The sequence below is a fragment of the Carcharodon carcharias genome, chromosome 5 (genome assembly GCF_017639515.1).
Source record: "Carcharodon carcharias isolate sCarCar2 chromosome 5, sCarCar2.pri, whole genome shotgun sequence".
Lineage (NCBI taxonomy): Eukaryota > Metazoa > Chordata > Chondrichthyes > Lamniformes > Lamnidae > Carcharodon > Carcharodon carcharias.
This window is the reverse complement of record NC_054471.1, coordinates 153,648,022-153,665,999: the sequence shown is the minus strand read 5'-3', so window position 1 is coordinate 153,665,999 and position 17,978 is coordinate 153,648,022. Positions and strand designations below refer to the sequence as shown.

At 40.0% G+C, this 17,978-nt stretch overlaps 1 protein-coding gene across 6 annotated transcripts in view; it reads right to left on the bottom strand.

Moving 5' to 3' along the window:
- Nucleotides 1–13,634, bottom strand: part of tfap2b (transcription factor AP-2 beta) — a 72,119-nt gene extending 58,485 nt beyond the window's left edge. For 4 of the 6 annotated variants that reach the window (XM_041188789.1, XM_041188784.1, XM_041188787.1 and 1 more), the window contains exons 1-2: nucleotides 13,198–13,634; nucleotides 8,201–8,650 (exon numbers count right to left, since the gene is read on the bottom strand). In XM_041188789.1, the coding sequence (XP_041044723.1) occupies nucleotides 8,201–8,650; nucleotides 13,198–13,278 (531 nt within the window). In that variant the 5' untranslated portion in view covers nucleotides 13,279–13,634. Of the gene's footprint in view, nucleotides 1–8,200; nucleotides 8,651–9,756; nucleotides 10,503–10,707; nucleotides 10,801–13,197 lie in introns of those variants that run through there. The other 2 variants (XM_041188786.1, XM_041188785.1) reach the window with 2 other exon arrangements.
- Between the last annotated feature and the right edge of the window lie 4,344 nt (nucleotides 13,635–17,978).

The window sequence follows — 17,978 nt, the reverse complement described above, 5'->3', positions numbered from 1 at the left end:
ATAAAAAAAAACAGTTAGGGCCATATCACTATTCAAATTGACTTGATATTAAGCAGTCATGTATATAAATCATGTTCAATCGATCTCGACTATCTGTTATTTCCATTTATATTACCTGGTTGGAGGTTTATTATTCTAAGAAAAAATTACCAGAGGAAATCAAATTCGCCAGAATTACATATTATCAGAAAATAAGCTGTTCAACATCTGGAACCCACGATTGTTTGTTATTGTCGTGTAGAAGACACAGAAGAAACACGTAAATAAAAATTGTATTTGATTATAATGTACACCCGCGTAACCGAATTAAATATATTTTATCAGAGTAGTACATTATATTCATGCAATATGTAAATACTTCTGGAATAGCATACAATTATATCTTTCAGTTTTACAGCAGCTTTGCGTACATATATGCCTATATAGAAGTGTACATGGTACATAGCCACTGTAAAAGTTCATGATATATATGCATGCCGATGCGATTCAGATAGAATTCTGCGCGGTCTAGTATGTATTATGGTAGCATCGCAAATAAATAGCCTGTATTCCTTGCGATGCGAATGGTATAAATGAATGTAAAGATGCAAACAATGAAACTGTTATTATGGTATTGAAAAACAGCTTCAATTCAGATGTGATGTTTTAGACGTTTGTCAACAAGAATATGAGGTACTCCAGCAATTGGCATACAATGAAAAAGGAGCACGTACCCTTGCTTTGGTTTTGTTTCTGGAGAAACTTATCTAGAAAATAACGTTTAGAAATTACAGTGTGCGTCATTGACCCATTTGCAATGAGGCAGAGCAGAACCTTGCCACATTTTTAATAGAACCAAGATCGTGTAACTGCTAAAGACAATGATGTGTTTTTATATTTAGATGGGTGTAATAATCTGACCGTCAGGGTCAGACTGCTGATGCCATGTGACATGCAGGATTCTTTCTTAAATGATTAGTTTGTTACTGTTTTATTTATCTCTACCTGTATTGGTTACACAAAATAATGACACTAATGGAGTGACATGTAACTCTTGTGTGCCCTTTGAGTGGTCATAGATGCTTTGTCGAATTGGTTAATCCATGGGCTGTACGCTTACTCCAGTACTGAAAAAACACAGCAGGAGAAAGAATGCCTTTTCCTGTACAGATACCATCCCGACAAAAGTAAGACTGTATTCATAATTTCAATTCAAACACCTACGATTGTCTTCCGGAAGCTGAAAGGATAATGTAGAGGGGGGAGGGGGAGGGAATGACACCGAATTTAGCGTGGAAGAACTTCAAAAAGAGAATTCCTCCCTCCTTACAGATTTAAGATATATTAAGAAAGCATCATGCTGTTCTACTGGTCCTTCAGCCGTCTTGAGCTGCGGGGTGTTTTTTTAAACTTAAGTTTGTCTTTATTTACTGAGCCCTGTATGACGTCATGATTTACCCTGTGTATTTAATGTTTGCGCAATGGTCATGGTTGGTCTGGGATTTCTAATATCCAATCGGTAGTAATAGCCGTAGTGATATTTTTACATCGGCGCCTATAGACATTAATCCCACTTCAGTGTGTGCAGAAAAAATCCGCGGATGCAACTTATTATTGCAGGAATACTCGGCGGAAACAACTTTAAAGAGAGCGTGGTCATATCCACGTGCCTTTCTAGACACGTGTTGTCTTTCTCAGACATTAGGCATTGGGGCGATAGCATGCAAAATGAAACAAAAATGTAATCGCAGCGAATGCAAAACAGTTTGAGTCATTAAAATTCACCGAAATTCGGCCCTTGCAATAGCATTTAGTATTTTCTGGTGTGTGTTGGTCTAGTGCACACTGTAAAGTGTTTTCGCATTACAGTTAGTTCCGTTTTTTATGTGAACATGTAATATGCCTGAAAGTGAAATATGGTACATGCATCTATAACTAATCCTTTTTTTACAATTTAAGATGCGCCTGTTTCTGTCTATTTGACCAAGAAGTTAGCAAACGTGTTTTGAGGGGAGCTGCAGAGCAAAAGACTTAAACAGAATGTTAAGAAGTTTGTGTAGCTAATGAGAAAAGGTCTACTTTGATTTTCTATCTAATTATCACCGCCTGCTGGGTTTTTGTAGAGGATATTCACGCAGCATGTTGGCAGTTAATAGTCACAGAGAGTATCATAAAGATTTAATTAGAAATGCATGCGGAAATGAGGGAAAAACAACTCACACTTTTAATTACCAGACTCTTTGCTTTAAAGGGATGCGAACAGCAGGATTTTAACAAATTACGAAAGGAAACGCGTGCACGCTTACAAACAGCTTACTGAATATATTCCAGTTGCTTTTCACCTATGTCTTATTGTTTGCTTTCGTTTACACATGGTGTCCGCGGTGGCGCGCCCTCTACACTTCAAACGGCTCGCTCTGAAACTAAGTTAAATTCTCGAAGGCCAAAGCGCCCAAATTCCTCACAGCCTGCGTGTTAATGTTTTACATCTACAATTAGTCAGGCTGTGTGTACACTTATGTCCGATTTAGAAGCAAGGTCGTCAGTAACCACATGGTCGGCGGGGGAGGGGCGAAGAGTAACTACCTTCATGAATTTGCCACAGTATTTCACCAGCGACATGTCCTGTCATTTTACCACATTTCAATAAGGATTTACAAACTCTCCGAAGAAGCGGATGGAATTTGGGGCGGCGTATATCACCTGTCTCCTCTCCTGTAAAGTATTTTTTTTTACCAACTTTCTGAACTTCGCAGGTGACTCGATAGAAAAAAATGGCATTGTTATTAAAACAAAACTATTGAATCCACTCCTCCCGACTGAAAACCAACAGCTGTCCAGATGAAACCTTTGGCAATATTTACAGTCTAGATGACAAGCAGGCAGATAAAATCGCACATTGCCCAAGCGCGTTTCACTTTCCACGCGACTAAAACACATATAAATGTCATGCCTACTGATTACTTCTAGTTATTTCACTGTCAGTTAATGTTGAGTGAAAATCGCTGTAAATAAATAAAGCGTGGCAAGGAAGGTATTCAATGGTCGGATACTAGATGGGGACGATGGCTTGCGTCGCTTAACGAAAGAACACTCAAAATACGGACAACATTCCTCAACTGGCAGAAAATTCTTATTTTGTTAAAGTTCATTACCCTCTATTATTAAAAACTGGCGATTGCCCCTTACGAATTATCACGGTGCCTTATCTTAAGTGCATGTTAGCCTTCTTCTCATTTTAAAATCGAAATAATACTTATATCCTTCATGTGCTTTTTAAACAACTGATAAATTATCTAATCTATTCCAATAGAAATCTGATATTTAGAAAAAAGGGTTATTATCACTAAAGACAGTTTGCTAAATTAGAAAGGACTTGATCTTAAGGGTGAAATACACGTTTAGAGATCATCGTAAATGAACCAAGTAAACATCAATCACTTTTCTCCTCTTCTCCACCCCCTTCTGCCACCGCCTCCCGCCCCCCCCCCCCCCCCCCCCACCCCCACCTTCCTGGGTAAAAATCCATTCACCGAATTATGATTAATCCTGACATACTTTAGTGATGTTTTCATTTTCAATTAACCAAACACTCCCAAGTTTAAAGGCAGTGAGGAGAATTGGGGTTATAATCGCTCTAATTTACAGATCCTAACTTTATTAGCAAACGCTTGTCCCTTATTCTTTAAAATAATGTATCTTTTAAAATCAGTGTTTGCGGCAATGTGCCTATGTAGTTTGTATGGAGGAGATGAGCATTATGTCTAGTTATGTTGTTATCTTCCATGGCGTCGATCTCCCGCAAATAGAAACAAAACACACAAAAAAATAGTCACTGCTTTGGGTAAGAAGCTAAATAAGTAGGGAAGACATAAAAGTTTGCTTAATAAAAAGTAAACATCAGAGGGCCGCTTAGCGTTTGCTTCCTGATTTCTCATTTTAATTCCTCCTTGGTGCCATGCTAATAGAAATACAACTTTGACAGTGCTCCAGTAACTCACATAAACCCTGACGGAAACTTTTCCGCCCATTATGCCCCTGATCAAGCCTTTCGAGATATTTGGCGTAATATTTTCTTTTGTGACTCTCCCCTATAGCCCTGGTTTCTCTGAGCACTTTACCTCCTAAACGAAGCCACAATGAACACAACACAATGATCAGGAATATGACATTCCATTTAACCCCTGGTTGCTCGCATTATTTACCAGTAGGGATTGAACACATTGCATTTTTAAAGGGGAGGAGAGGTAATACTCCACATGGGCGAATTATTTAGTGATGAACAATGTTTCACTTAGGTTCAGCGTGCATAAAAGAAAACAAACATAGTAAGGACTTAACTATTATGGAAACGGTCCGCGCCATTATTAAAGTGATTAGTTTGGTTACTGCAATCTGTCATTTTATGAGATTTCCCAGTTGTACTTTCCGATTATACTTTTTCAATACATTTAGACCGACGAAACGTTAGCTCTTTACTTAAAAGCTATTCTTCCGTTTAAATATTACACTTCCCCATTTCCAGTGTGTCAGGGTGAAAAATCCATACTAATATCATTGAAATACCGATTATGTTGGTTTAAATGGGTTAATAATTACTCTCGCCATGCTCCTAAACGTTCAATATGGCTTTCTTATTGATAATATTTTTAAATAACACCAGCTCTGTTTTATGACTTGTCGCTTAATAATAATAAAGTCGAATGCGAATCGAACGGAAATGGCTGGATTAGAGGTGCAGTTAAGAAGTTGAGTATTTGTGCCAAAATAAATATTAGCTAAGAAATCTAATTTTGCACCATATGATTACAGATGCTTTGATTTTAATTTGTCAAAAGAGCAAGGAGAGTGGCAAAGAATTCAAAGGGAAATGCGAGGGGCCTGGTGTGAATTGAGTAAACATTCATTAGCATTCTAGGTTTCAGATTTCTAATTTTTATAAGCAGATGCATGCACAAAGAAGGCCAAGAAGGCTGCGCTTAAACAATGCAACGCTTTCCATGAACGGGCATTCCTGGCGGTATCAGCTGCACAACAGTATTTTTGATACTGGCGGGAAGTGTATTTTGATATTGGCCCGCTTCGCAATCCTAACACACTTGAACAATTGGCTTCTGTAATTACCAACTATACTTCACTTTTATTTGAAGCGCTCTCGGTAATTGCAAAAATCAACGCTGCACCGAACACACCATGTTTTCTATAGAGCCTCTCGGTTCTGTTTAGTTTTGCTCTATTCTATCCGATAAATGAAACCCGCCTCGGGAATATGGCCATCTATATAATTGAGGCTTCCCTCATTCAGTGAAAGCGACCTACTTTTACAAGTTACCAGTCTCAAAAGGCAACGACGCTGAATTAGACACAATTGCCTCGCAAATAATGAGCCGCTCTTTTATTTGTATTAAACATTTTGCTGAATCTTAAATCTTAGATTTTGAGAGCTGGATAATGTTCCCTTATTTGAAGTTCGCGTTTCAAGCTAGTTATTATAGTTAGGAGTTCCTTATGGTGGGCGTACTGTTATGGTAATTGCCTGATGTATATATATATATATATTCATGTTGGATCAATTCTGTCCTAGAGGGAAAGTATTTATTTCAACTGAACATATCAAATGTGAACTACCATTCCATTCATACTGGCTGCACGCATACGGGTCAATTTCTCTAATAATGAATGCAATTTTGCCGCAAATGAATGCTTAAGAGATGAATCGACATTGGCAACACGGTAAATTATCTTACTGATGCTGCGAAGTTCAGTCCTTACACAGCAGAATATCACCTTAGTTTCAATAAGAAACACATCAAAATGTTGATGACAGATATGTGTACATGTATCATTGTGGGACTGCCCCTGATTAAATTTATGGCTGACGCTAATCGTCCTGAAGTGAAATCGCAAAAAAAAATTATAAATATAGAAAGCGCATTGAGATATTAATATAGCCCGTCCTGCATGCATAATTTCAAATTTGCAAAAACATATTTATGACAAATTGCTTGGGCCTATCATAATAACGCAGTGGATGAATAATGCATGGTTAAATGGTAGTCCCTCTGTAGTTAAAGCATGCAGCTACAAGCCTACTCGTGCTTATGCAGTCCCCTGCTGAAACGCCAACACGCGCACACAAAATGTCACGTCGAAGACAGCAATACAATAAGTGATTTTCATACAGCGTGGTGCGAAGCTATCAATAAATCTACATCGTCTCATTCGTTCAGACAGTAGCTGCTACCAAGTGAATGAGCTATAAAAGGACAGATGTCCAAAACGACCTGAAATTTGTCCCCTGTGAACATTTGGAAGTGATAATATTCTTTTTGCATAAATCAGCGCGGCATTTAGTAAGCCCCATTCTTCTTACCATTTCATCTTACTAAAAATGACGCAGTAACAATAGAAATAAAGACGCTACATTTCCAACTTATACTGATCACTGAGAACGGCATAGTGGCCAAGACAGGCATAAACTGCAAGGTTGAGCACTTTGTGAAGTTATGATTTCGTAGTGCGGTTATTTACATACTAGTTAAGTGAAACAAAATTATCTTCCGTGAAAGGGAAGGACGTGTTTGTCCGGTAAATTGTCTCGTAACTGAATGCTAACATCTAGAGGACTGAATGAAGAGATCAGGGCACTAAAGCTGCAAACGAAGCACAACTCAGATTATGCCTGAAAAGCAGACTGATCCAAAGTCTAACATTCAAGCCAATTGAAATATTTATGTTCTGTAATAAACTGTTTTTAGTTAACAAATATGAATACGCAATGATTGTTCTTTTTTTAAGGGAATGTATCCATGTTTTGTATCACCCAATTGTGAATTAATAATTAAATGTGTGCAGTATCCTTTTAGTTCTAACCTTGCCCATTACAAGGTGCTATATACACAATCGTTGTGGAGAACGCGCAATTGCTCACCGCAGCGGCCATCTTTGTTTATGAGTAGGTGAATGCTTTTTTTTTCAACAAACTATGTTTCCATTTTTAAATTAAATGAAGATTTATTCAAGCATCAATTACTTATAATATTTCCAACTTGGATATGTTTATTATGCATGTATCAGTCTCCAAAAGATTGGGATCCTTTCAGACACAAAAAGACAATTCATTGAACAAATACGACACATTAACGGGACTCAATACTCAAAGTATAGCCTTTCTCTAAGTACAGTATCATCAAAGTAACAATCTTCAGACTGTTATCTTACATATTCTCCATAATCTCAAAATTCCACATGTGTACACAAACTAACATCCATTTAATCAAATGGTGCATAATATAATCAGTCCCAACGATCTTGTAGATACTGCTGTTTCTTGAATGTTATTCTGAATTAATAGTACATCAGATCAAATCCAGTAGTTGATACTTTGTGTGCTTAGTGAATACCCCACCCTGACCACACACCCAATCCCATCATACCTTAGTAGGAACTGTGCAGTCTTTTAATTTCACAAAGGCTCTAACTCTAATTGTATAACCACTTTTTTATTGAATTTATTTACAATGAAATAGATTCCACCAAAATAAATGCCGATAACAATGCAAATGGATTAGATGCACCAAATCGTTTTATTGCAGTTAAATGCACAGCAGAAAATGGTGTTATGGAGTACCATCATTCATATTCCAATGTGATTTCCTCTCTGGGGGCCAGTTCTGATAAGCGAAGACAATTTTGTGGCCGACAGAGTACATATTTAACAGAAACGTCTTCTGTACTAATGGTAGGGGGAACTGCCTGTATGAATTGCAGTGCAGTCTTTAAAGAGAGCCTTGATCATTTGCACCTTGCCCTGGGTTCTGGGGGCTGCTCTCTTGATGGAGTGAGACTTACCCTGAAATATATTCATGACATGGGCCCCTTAAAATAACTTGGTGACCCAACGAAGTAGCAATCAATCTTTTCCTGTAAAGGGCTCGATCAAGAAACGCTTATAGCCCCAATTGCTCTAATAATGATCAGCATTTTGCAGTTCTTCAGGATTTGAGTTAATAATTTGGCATTCTGATTCTTTATATGCAATGAGCTGAAACTTACAAGTCAACTAAGTCAAACGGTTGAACGTGCCGCCGTAATATTTGGCTATGAATAACACCTTTCTACCCATACAGCTGGTGTCCTAATGCATTGGGCAGATTTGAAAAGGAATTGATGTTAAAAACTCTGAGCGAACTAGAATGTAATCTGAAGAGTGCAGACTCACCTGGATATCTTCCATTCCATGATGGCTGATACTGTGCAGAGACAGGCTGTCTCCCATCCCTGAATCGAGTCCATGAGCTGAGTGGACAAGCACGTCTGGCCGCCGTACGCCGGGGTAATCCCGGCGAGGGTCGAGCCCTGTGATCTGGGGCAGAACCCGGGGCTGGTGTAGAAGGCTCGGCTCGGCACCCACATCCTGCCGCTGCCTTTGCTGCCAAGGATGCTGCTGGGGTTGGTGCAGGGCGTTCAGGGAGTAGGGGTCGTTGACATGTGTGTAAGGGTCCTGGCTCTGGTGGTAAGGGAGAGGTTGGTAAGGAGGAGGGAAATAAGGTGGCTGGAAGTCCGATGTCGGGGTGTGAGACAGTGGTGGAGCCGTTGAGTAGTGTCCCTGGGAGACCGACCCGATTTGGGACAGCCTCGAACTATGGCTGTTAACTCCATCGTGCCGGTCCTGCGAAGGAGAAATAACAGGGGCTCAGTTTAAATATTGTTCTTGTGTTTACGATGCATTTCACATTCCCGAAAGCAAAGCGCATATAACATGTAAAATGAAGATGAAAGGAAACAGTGAGCTGTGTTTCCAAAAGAGGCTCTTAAATTATTGCTCAACTACTTAACAAGAAAAAAAACCGCCAGCAGGATGTTGAAAAACAATGTGATCAAAATAGGAAAACGTTGCAGAGTAAAAGTGGCACAAGAAAGGTTCAAGAAAAAACGCATTAAAATGTGAAGAAAAAAAAGTCGCGACGGGATAATAATGGTGAAGTGTAATATATTGGGAGGGAAAACAGTCTAGAACAAGCGTCAGTAGAATCTGAAACAGCCGCTTCACTTTTCTTCGATCTCCAATCTTAGATGCCCTTTAGAATCCGTTTAAGAGGGACTGTATATCTAACAGTGGCTCTGATCTGCTAAGGTTATCGTGGTAAACATCAATTGGGAACAAATGTTTGAAAATGAACACGAGAGAGTCAAGTCTCAGGCCAACGGGCTTGCTGCAAACGCAAACACGGGTTAATGGAAGGTTGGAGGAGGGGGAGGGGGAGCGAAGGAGCTTTGCAATGCACGTTTACATTCGGTATTAAAAATAAAGTGAAACACGGTGAGATAGAAGAATCCCCCACACCCACACCCCCTTCACTAATACGCACGTAGGTTCAGACAGGAAGGGAAGGAAAGCAGCAGCTATTTGCACACGCCGATTGTTGAAAAAGAGCAAAATAAGGATATGTCCTCAGTGAAAATGTGAAATAAGGACAAACGGCGAATTTGGCCAATGCAGCTGCACTGGGGAGGTCGCCCCGAGTATCACAGAAACAGTCCGAGTTGGCAGCGGAGTGTCAAGCAAACTAAATAACATCTTTAACTAAAATTGAAACTCAAATCGCCAAAAGCTATGGAGTGCAGTCGAAAGTTTTACTCCAATGACGCGTCCATCTAAACCCGATTAGATAACAATACAAACAAGAGAGAAAGAACCTGCAATTATGGACTAGATTACAAAGCCACCGGCGTTTGGGGCGAAATGGGATTGTGTCGAGCACTGATCCAACTCACCATGGCTGTGTAAGTGTGGACTAGCATCTGTAGTAAATCTGATCATAGACCATCAACCAGAAGGGGAGAGAAACTGCAGGGAGAGACGCTCGATAGCCTGAAGTATCTCCAACACTATATCCATCAAAATTGGTCAAAAAGAGGACAAATGCTGCGTATATTTTTTTTATCTCCAGCTTCACATCGAGTGCTCACCTCTCCAAGGCAAGGTGCTGACTGTTCACATCCCTCTCTGCCACTCTACACCGCCTCATAATAATTGATATTCATGACTATTAATATTACACGAATACTTAAAGGAAGAATGGTGGCAAATCGAGCGTGAAGCAGCCAGCGAGCGCTCCCCTACTATTGTAAATGACGTTCATTCAGACGAGAATTGCTAGATGTAATCAGACAAGGAGGGGGAGGGGGTGTTGGTGGTGGTAGTGAGGGCTGAAAGCACCATGGCCAGACTTCTGGACAAAAAAAAGTTTTGGAGAAAAATAGCCAGACAACCAAAAGATCGTAGCCAAGCAGTCCAGCCAGATAAGCAAAACAGCTGTCTTAAAGGAACAGCAACATTGGCTTGCCTTTGTTCCGTTTAAAATCCGAGCTTGTTCAGCGTTCTCTTTAATATTGCCCAACCTTCCAGAGCGATTACACGTAAACGCCTTCTCTAACCTTCCACGCTACGAAGTTTAGTCTTTTTTAAAGCTTTTACAAGTGTTGTACACTTCAGTACAGAATTAAGAATTTTACAATGATATTGTTGGCTAAACTTTATTCGGAACCGAATTTCGTCAACTGAATTAAAGCGACTTAAAACAAAATCCTCTGCACTTTACTGAGGGGAATAATATCGCGTTTCTTTAAGAGAAAAATAATTTTAGCTTCAACCATTATGAAGTGAATTTCGGGAAAATATACAGCATAATGTTGCTACTCTCTCTCTCTAAAAGAGCAGTTTACCATTTAAAATCAACTCAGCAGCGTCCTGAAATGGTGCTTAAACAATGTGATAAGAATTCCATCCCGATAAGGTGGAATCCACCTTGTCCCTCCGGCAACATGAAGTTGATCTTATCAGGGATCCACTTAAGTAACCTGCCGTTCACATCTTTAATGTTACACAGTTTCTGTCACGTGGTTTTGGCAGGGAAAAAAAGTTAAGCCAAAAGCACATACATGAAATGAAAACAATACTTTCATATAGATTGGAAAGCATGGTCTCTCTCTCTCTCTTCAAATAAAGTGCAATAGATAGGAATTCATGCTCATTTAAATCAAAAACAAAATCCCCAGAACCTGACATGAGAAATGGAAGAGTGGGAGATGTCAGACATTTTGCAAATTGCTTTTGGAAGAATCTACCGCCAAAGCTTCCTTTGTTATCTCAGCCAGTGATCTAAGGCGTTGCAAATCCAGCCCTCTCACTGCCCTACGTTATCTCACTTATTCTTTTAAATAAAGTCCCCTCTTTCCTGCCGCCAGCTGTAAAACATTTACAAGGGTCTCTGTAAAGACTTGTCGTTTACAGAACTGGTGCAAGTCAGAGGGGCCTGTTTGGGTGTTTGGGTGGGGGTGGGGGGGGGGGGGGGTGTGTGGAATGTGTGATACTTGTTCCGGGTTACTGTCGAACCCGTTGGACTGGCTTGTCCGGCCTTTCTGTTGAAATATTCACCACCTCCTCCTCACATCAGTTGCCTCGACCTGCCCCACCATATCCTCAAAGATTACCTCAAAAAAGTTCCAAATGACGGGAATCGAACACGACTGGAACCTTCTCCTCAGTGAACCCTGTGTGGGTCCAAACGTATCACATTCACTGACTAACAGCGAACACCATACATTTCGAATAAACAAGCAGTTTTGCTCGCGCTATGACTGAGGGTTTCCATTCATGTTTGGGGTAATTAGGTCCCAACATGGAAGCTGTATTAGAACTGAATCCAGGCGAAGCATTTAATAGCTTAACCAGCGCAAATGCTATCTCAAAATGATTTTCTATTTAAATGAATTAAATTGTGGTTGATGATAAAAGTGGGCGTTAGTTTGCATCAAAGAGTAGGCCATTTAAATGTATTTGGCTATCAAATTATTGATGAACCCTTAAGCAGTTTAGTCATTACAAGAGTATCAAATAAATCGGGAAATACGGTCCAATTCCGACACGTAACAGAATCAGAGTTTGGTCTTAAAAAATGTACAAAGGTCAACGTTTTTTTTGGCTACTTGGTTAAAAGAAAACAGTAAATGTGATCTCCTGTCCGCTACCGTTTAAACATGTATGTTTCATTGTACTGCAATGGGGCTGCTCAGGTCTGATCACAGATTGACCACATTTCCTAATAAACCGAACGGGGCGAACAAAACAGCGATAAAGTTGAAGTGACCTTTGCTGGCTTGTGCTGAAATTCGGTCGCAAATGTTTCGGACTTTACCAGCTTGCGGTTGATAATTAGCCTTGAGAGCGGAGACATTTGTAACTTTATAGAGGGTGGCTACCCGCCGGGCTTCTCGAAAGGCTCCGTAAGCAGCACGTTGGCATCAATTCATCAGTCTGTTTACTCTCTTTCATAAGCCATTTTCTGGGCTCTTTGTGCATTGTTATGCTAGTCACTTAATTCAACAAGTCATTCCAGGAACACATTATGAAACCTTTACCAACGCGTGCTTTTTGCCTTAACTTTTACGAGTGTAAAGCCTTTTCTAAAGCCAGTCCTTTTTTTTTTGACTGCCAGTTTCAAGCAAAACACACGGCTGACATCATTTATCTGCAATCTCTCTTCCGTTCACATTTCTGCTTGCACTCGTGTCCATATATGACACCTCCTTTCTCTAATTCTTTCCATAAATTAAACTACGCCAATGTGTCAAGTGTGAGCTATAACTTCTGTATTAAACATTAACCGGCTTCCAGAATGACTGGCTTACAAGAACCTGACCTCTCACAATCTCCAGCCTGACACCGTCTCACTCCATCGGCTGCAGGCAACAGGACTGAACACACACACGACCTCCGAAACTCTCTCTAAAAATACACTTTATAATTTGCAAGCAATTACATTATCATAAGCAAACGGCTCGAGTCCGGAACATCGCCATCATTTCCAAGCTGGCTTCCCGACCGCAAAACTAAGTAGACTGCCCGTTAAAATCGCCACCTTAACGAAAACTGCGCAAATATCTCCGGTCGCCCGTTCAGCAAGCAGGAGACAAACATACATAAACGCGGCTCCTCCTTTGTGGTAATTTGCTATGAAAAGACAGAAATTGCCTACGTAACAGTTAATCTGACATTTTCTGAGGGGCGAACATTTATCTAAGCCCATTAATGATAAATGCTTCATTTTGGTGAATGCCGTACTTGGGGCTAGAACAATCAACGCGCACAGGACTCCGGAAAGCCGTTCAAATCTCCTTTAGTACCAAACACAAACAATCCCCGTGGTTGCTCACCTCGTAGATGTCCTCGTATTTGACATTTTCCACAAGTTTCCAGAGCATGTTTGCAGTCTGGTCTTTAGAAGATGGGTGCATTCATGTGAAGAGCAGCTGTCTGCTTTCTCTCTCTCTCTCCTCGCTGTCTCTCTCTCTCTCCTCTCTTTCCTCCCTCGCTAATGATCGAGTTAATTGGGGGTAAAAAGGGGAGCCCAATCCGAGGCGAATTCCTACAGCACTCGGTACAGTGACACTTACCGCCTCAGCCCCGCAAACACACACATACACTAACTCAACGGTAACGTCCGAAGTTTAGCCCAAATCCTAAACCACAAACTAAAGGCAAGGGATTTATTTGAGAATGAAAATCCCATCAATGCCGTGGATTTAAAATCCTGCTACTGTCTATATGGGGTGCAAAACGTAAAAGCAGCCTGCTTGCCTGTCTACCTAGTTTTCTATCTATTTATATGTCGATCTATCTGAAACATTTAGAGATAGGATATATGCCTGCACAGTGCAATAAGAGGGCACACCTCCGCCTGCCTCTCCATCAATCTATCTCTCCCATTGGATGCACACCATCTCAGGAAAACTTGCAATTGGAGTACATTGAGTGTTTTAGTTCGTTCTGTTGGACCCGACTCTTCCCTAGTTTCCGTGCACCACAATGTAAAATTAAATATGACTCTTAAAGCAAAGACATTTACTAAAATCACGCAGTCCAGCACCCTTATTCTCAATTAATTGAATCACTTTTACATGGCTTTCACAGTAATTCCCCACCTATCAGTCATTTTGCTACGAATGAATAAGTACATTTTTCTGAAGTAGATGATTTATGTGAAGTTCCCCTCTTAACATACTTTATTCACTATTACAGCCTTCAACTTAAATAGCCGCATAGGTAGCGGCCTGGAGCGAGAGTAACTTCCCGCGGATCAAATATCAATTTCATGTGAAGGAGTTAGAAGGGGATCGGCGAATGGACAATCCTTGTCGTTTGCAACGTTACAATCATAGCCACCCTTTCTGAAACAACGGACAAACATATCCACGCACAGTGTTGTAAGTTTGCGATTTGCGTTTGTAACTTTTAAAGGATAAAATAGCAGTACAACAGGGATCGATATTGTTAACAGGAACGTGTCGCGTTTTCTCAGTTTGACAATAACTCTCAGCAGGCTCTCTGGTTAATATCACAGGGGGCTGGGCGCTTACATTTCACCAAAATGTTTGAAAAAACATTGATATTTTTAATGTTTATTGGTGGGTACACAAACATAAAATAAAAGTTCACTGAAGCAATTATATATATATATATGAAATTATTTCATTTTCTCTATTTCTACACAAAGCAGATCCAAAGCGAACCACGGTCGATATGGTTCAATATTCAAATGCATATGCCCTTTCTACGTAGTCAAACATACTAAATAATTGTATATATAGAGAGAGAGACAAATATGAGAGAAGAAACAGATGGCCATGAATAGATACTCAAATGTCCAGATAGACACATGATAAGCATATTTTAATTGCCAACCGTATGAAGTTGTTCCTGTCTTTACTTTGGTAATAGATAGAGATAGAATGGCAACAAATAGATTGAGCCGGCGGAAATATAGGCGAGTGAATAGATCGAAAGACCGACAAACATTGATTGAGCCAGGTCTGTAGCACATCTAGTACGAAATAAAACGCTATTCGTGTAAATCTTTTGGAGGACATAGTGGTCTTCAAATCAGTATATGCCCTTGCTGTGTAATCAAACATACTAAATAATTTTCCAGCCAAATACACATCGCACATATAATGAGAAACGAAGTTTCGCGAGCTACAATGTTTGGAAACAATTATAGTTGCCAAAGCTAATTCATAACTTAAAAGAAACTGTACCGAAACTCAATTTGATTGATTGGTTATGGCTGGGTTGTGATCATTTAATGATGAAATGATTGTACTGGAGCTGGGGAGGATGTGCGGAGCCTGCAGTTATACCCGGGTGCACCGCTCCATCAGTAAACCCAACAGCTGCTTCAATCAGCTGATCTTCCCGCACAAAAGAGCGTTCAAATTGAATTGCGCCTTATTCTGAATATAAGTAATCAAACTATTGCCCACACTGATAACGTCAATAACAAGCATATTCTCTTTATTAGAGAACATATACCAAATTACGGTCATTCCAACTCAATATTACGCCTCAAAATAACTCGAGGGATTTGAGCATCAGAGATTAACTTACTGTTCTTAAAACAAATGGCAAACTCTTATGGTAGTTTTAATGTGTAGCGTTAACACTGCACATTGCGTTAAAGATGAAGAACGTTATTTAAACATAATATGGAAACTATGATCATTAACAGATTTATTTCAATTCTTGACATATATTGAAGTGGTTAAACTGTTAAACTATTATGCATTGCTGTTTCATTTTTTAAAATCCCCATAATTTATATTTAAACCAATAATTTCATTAACAATCTTCCTCAAATTGTTGCCTCGTATTACCCAACCTCCCTTTCTTGCCTCCCCCCGGGGCTTGAGCTTTTCGAAATTGTGAACCGCTTTTGATTTTGTGGCGGAAACTCCTCCTAACATAACTTTTGGACACAGGAACGGCGAAGCACGTTTGAAGAAGCTTGAAGGGGCAATTCCGACTTTGAAATGTGCTGCCTCAGTGGACCAGGCGATTATATGTAGCCTCTCTGCCCTCTGTCGGATATGGGGCGCAAACGCCGCAGATGAATCAGAGAGAGAAAAAACACTGCACTTTCATTATACATTGCTAGAATATTTTATTGCCCTGCCCCCGTGGGAAAATAAATAAAACTAAGCTACAAATACCAACTCGAACATAATGTGATATTCTCCCCATTCAATCGACATTTTAATTGTCAAACATGGGGCGATCTGTCCCTCTCACCTTTAGTGTAATCTATGTACCCTGTGGAAATATTGATTTGTTTCCAGCGTGTTTGTAATTTACGTTGTTTAGTTAGATTATTAAAGAGTTTTAGTTGGTAATGTTAACAAAGGTTAACACAATTGGCCTCCGAAAACAGAAGGGGGTCAATTTATATAAGCACCCACAGATACCAATAGGGATATACCGTGTTTTTGATTAACTGTTGCATTATAAGGCTGTGATAAATACCTGCATACTGATCTCACTGTACAACTACTAGAAGTGACACAACAAACAGGCGCGTTAGTACTGGACTTTGATAACACCGTGTATGAAATTGTTTGATTCAACAATTCGGGAATAGCTGACTAACTTGCGGCTGTTTTTGAAAACCTGGGCAATTGGTATACTCCTTGCTCCTCGAAGAAAGCTGGGCTGAATGACAGGCTGTAATAGAACTAGACCATTGCTGTTGTCAATTATTAAATTCAACTTTCTAGGCTGCATTAACCATTTTCTACAGATGCCCATCCACACAAAATAGCTCAAGGGAATTCGCTCACCTAAGGTAAATATTCGCATATCGTATTATTTTGATAATTCCCATTATCAAGCTGACTACTTGCTAAATGTTTTCTTTCGCTCAGGACTTATACATTTTTAAGTCAATTCATAAATTCAAAAAAAGCTACTCTGTGTGGCAGAACTGAAGCATACAAGGACTTTCGCTTGTTATTTCCAGTGAAAACCGACTCTGGTCTCTTATTTTGCATGAATTTTCATTTGAACTTTACAAGCACTATAGCGTTCATATCATGTAAGTTTAGCTGGAGTTTAGATTTGTGTTTTACATCCATACTGATCTCTAGTTAAAATTCCTCAAGCCCGAAAACTGAACTGAATCTCCTTTTCAGGCGGTAGCGAATTAAACCAACTTTAAAAAGCATTATGGGTTAATTCACAAATTTATTCACAATAGCGCCATCGTGTGGTCTCTACGGAGACGCACAACATCAAGCCTTAATCCAAATTTCTGCCGTAGTTTGAATAAATCAGAATTTCCCTATGAATTGATTTAATCCATATAATGTTAACATAAACAATGAAACAATCTAACCAAATTCTCTTACCCTTTAGTGCAATTCAACAGTCAACAACAACTTGCATTTATGCTGCGCTGTTAACCTAGAAAAATGTCCCAAACCTCTTTTGTTCTATTCTTTCGTGGGATGTGGGTGTCGCTGGCTGGGCCAGCATTTATTGCCCATTAAGAAGGTGGTGGTGAGCTGCCTTCTTAAATTGTTCCAGTCCATGTGGCGTAGCTACACCCACAGTGCTGATAGAAAGGGTGTTGCAGGATTTTGACCCAGCTACAGTGAAGGAATGGTGATATATTCCTAAGTCAGGATGGGGTGTGACTTGGAGGGGAACTTCCAGGTGGTGGTTTTCCCATGCATCTGCTGCCCTTGTTCTTCTAAGTGGTAGGGATCGCAAGTTTGGAACTTGCTGCTGAAGGAGTCTTGGTGAGTTGCTGCAAAGCATTTTGTAGATGGTACACACTGCTGCCACTGTGCAGCTGGTGGTGGAGGGAGTGAATGTTTAAGATGGTGAATGGTGTGCCAATCAACCGAGATTCTTTGTCCTGGATGTTGTCAAGTTTCTTGAGTGTTGTTGGGGCTGCACTCATTCAGGCAAGCGGAGAATATTCCATCACACTCCTGACTTGTACCTTGTAGATAGTGGACAGACACTGGGGAGTCAGGAGGTGAGTTACTCGCTACAGAATTCCCAGCCTCTGACTTGCCATTGTGGCCACAGTATTTATATGGTTAGTCCAGTTCAGTTTCTGATCAATGGTCACCCCTGGATGTTGATAGTGAGGATTCAG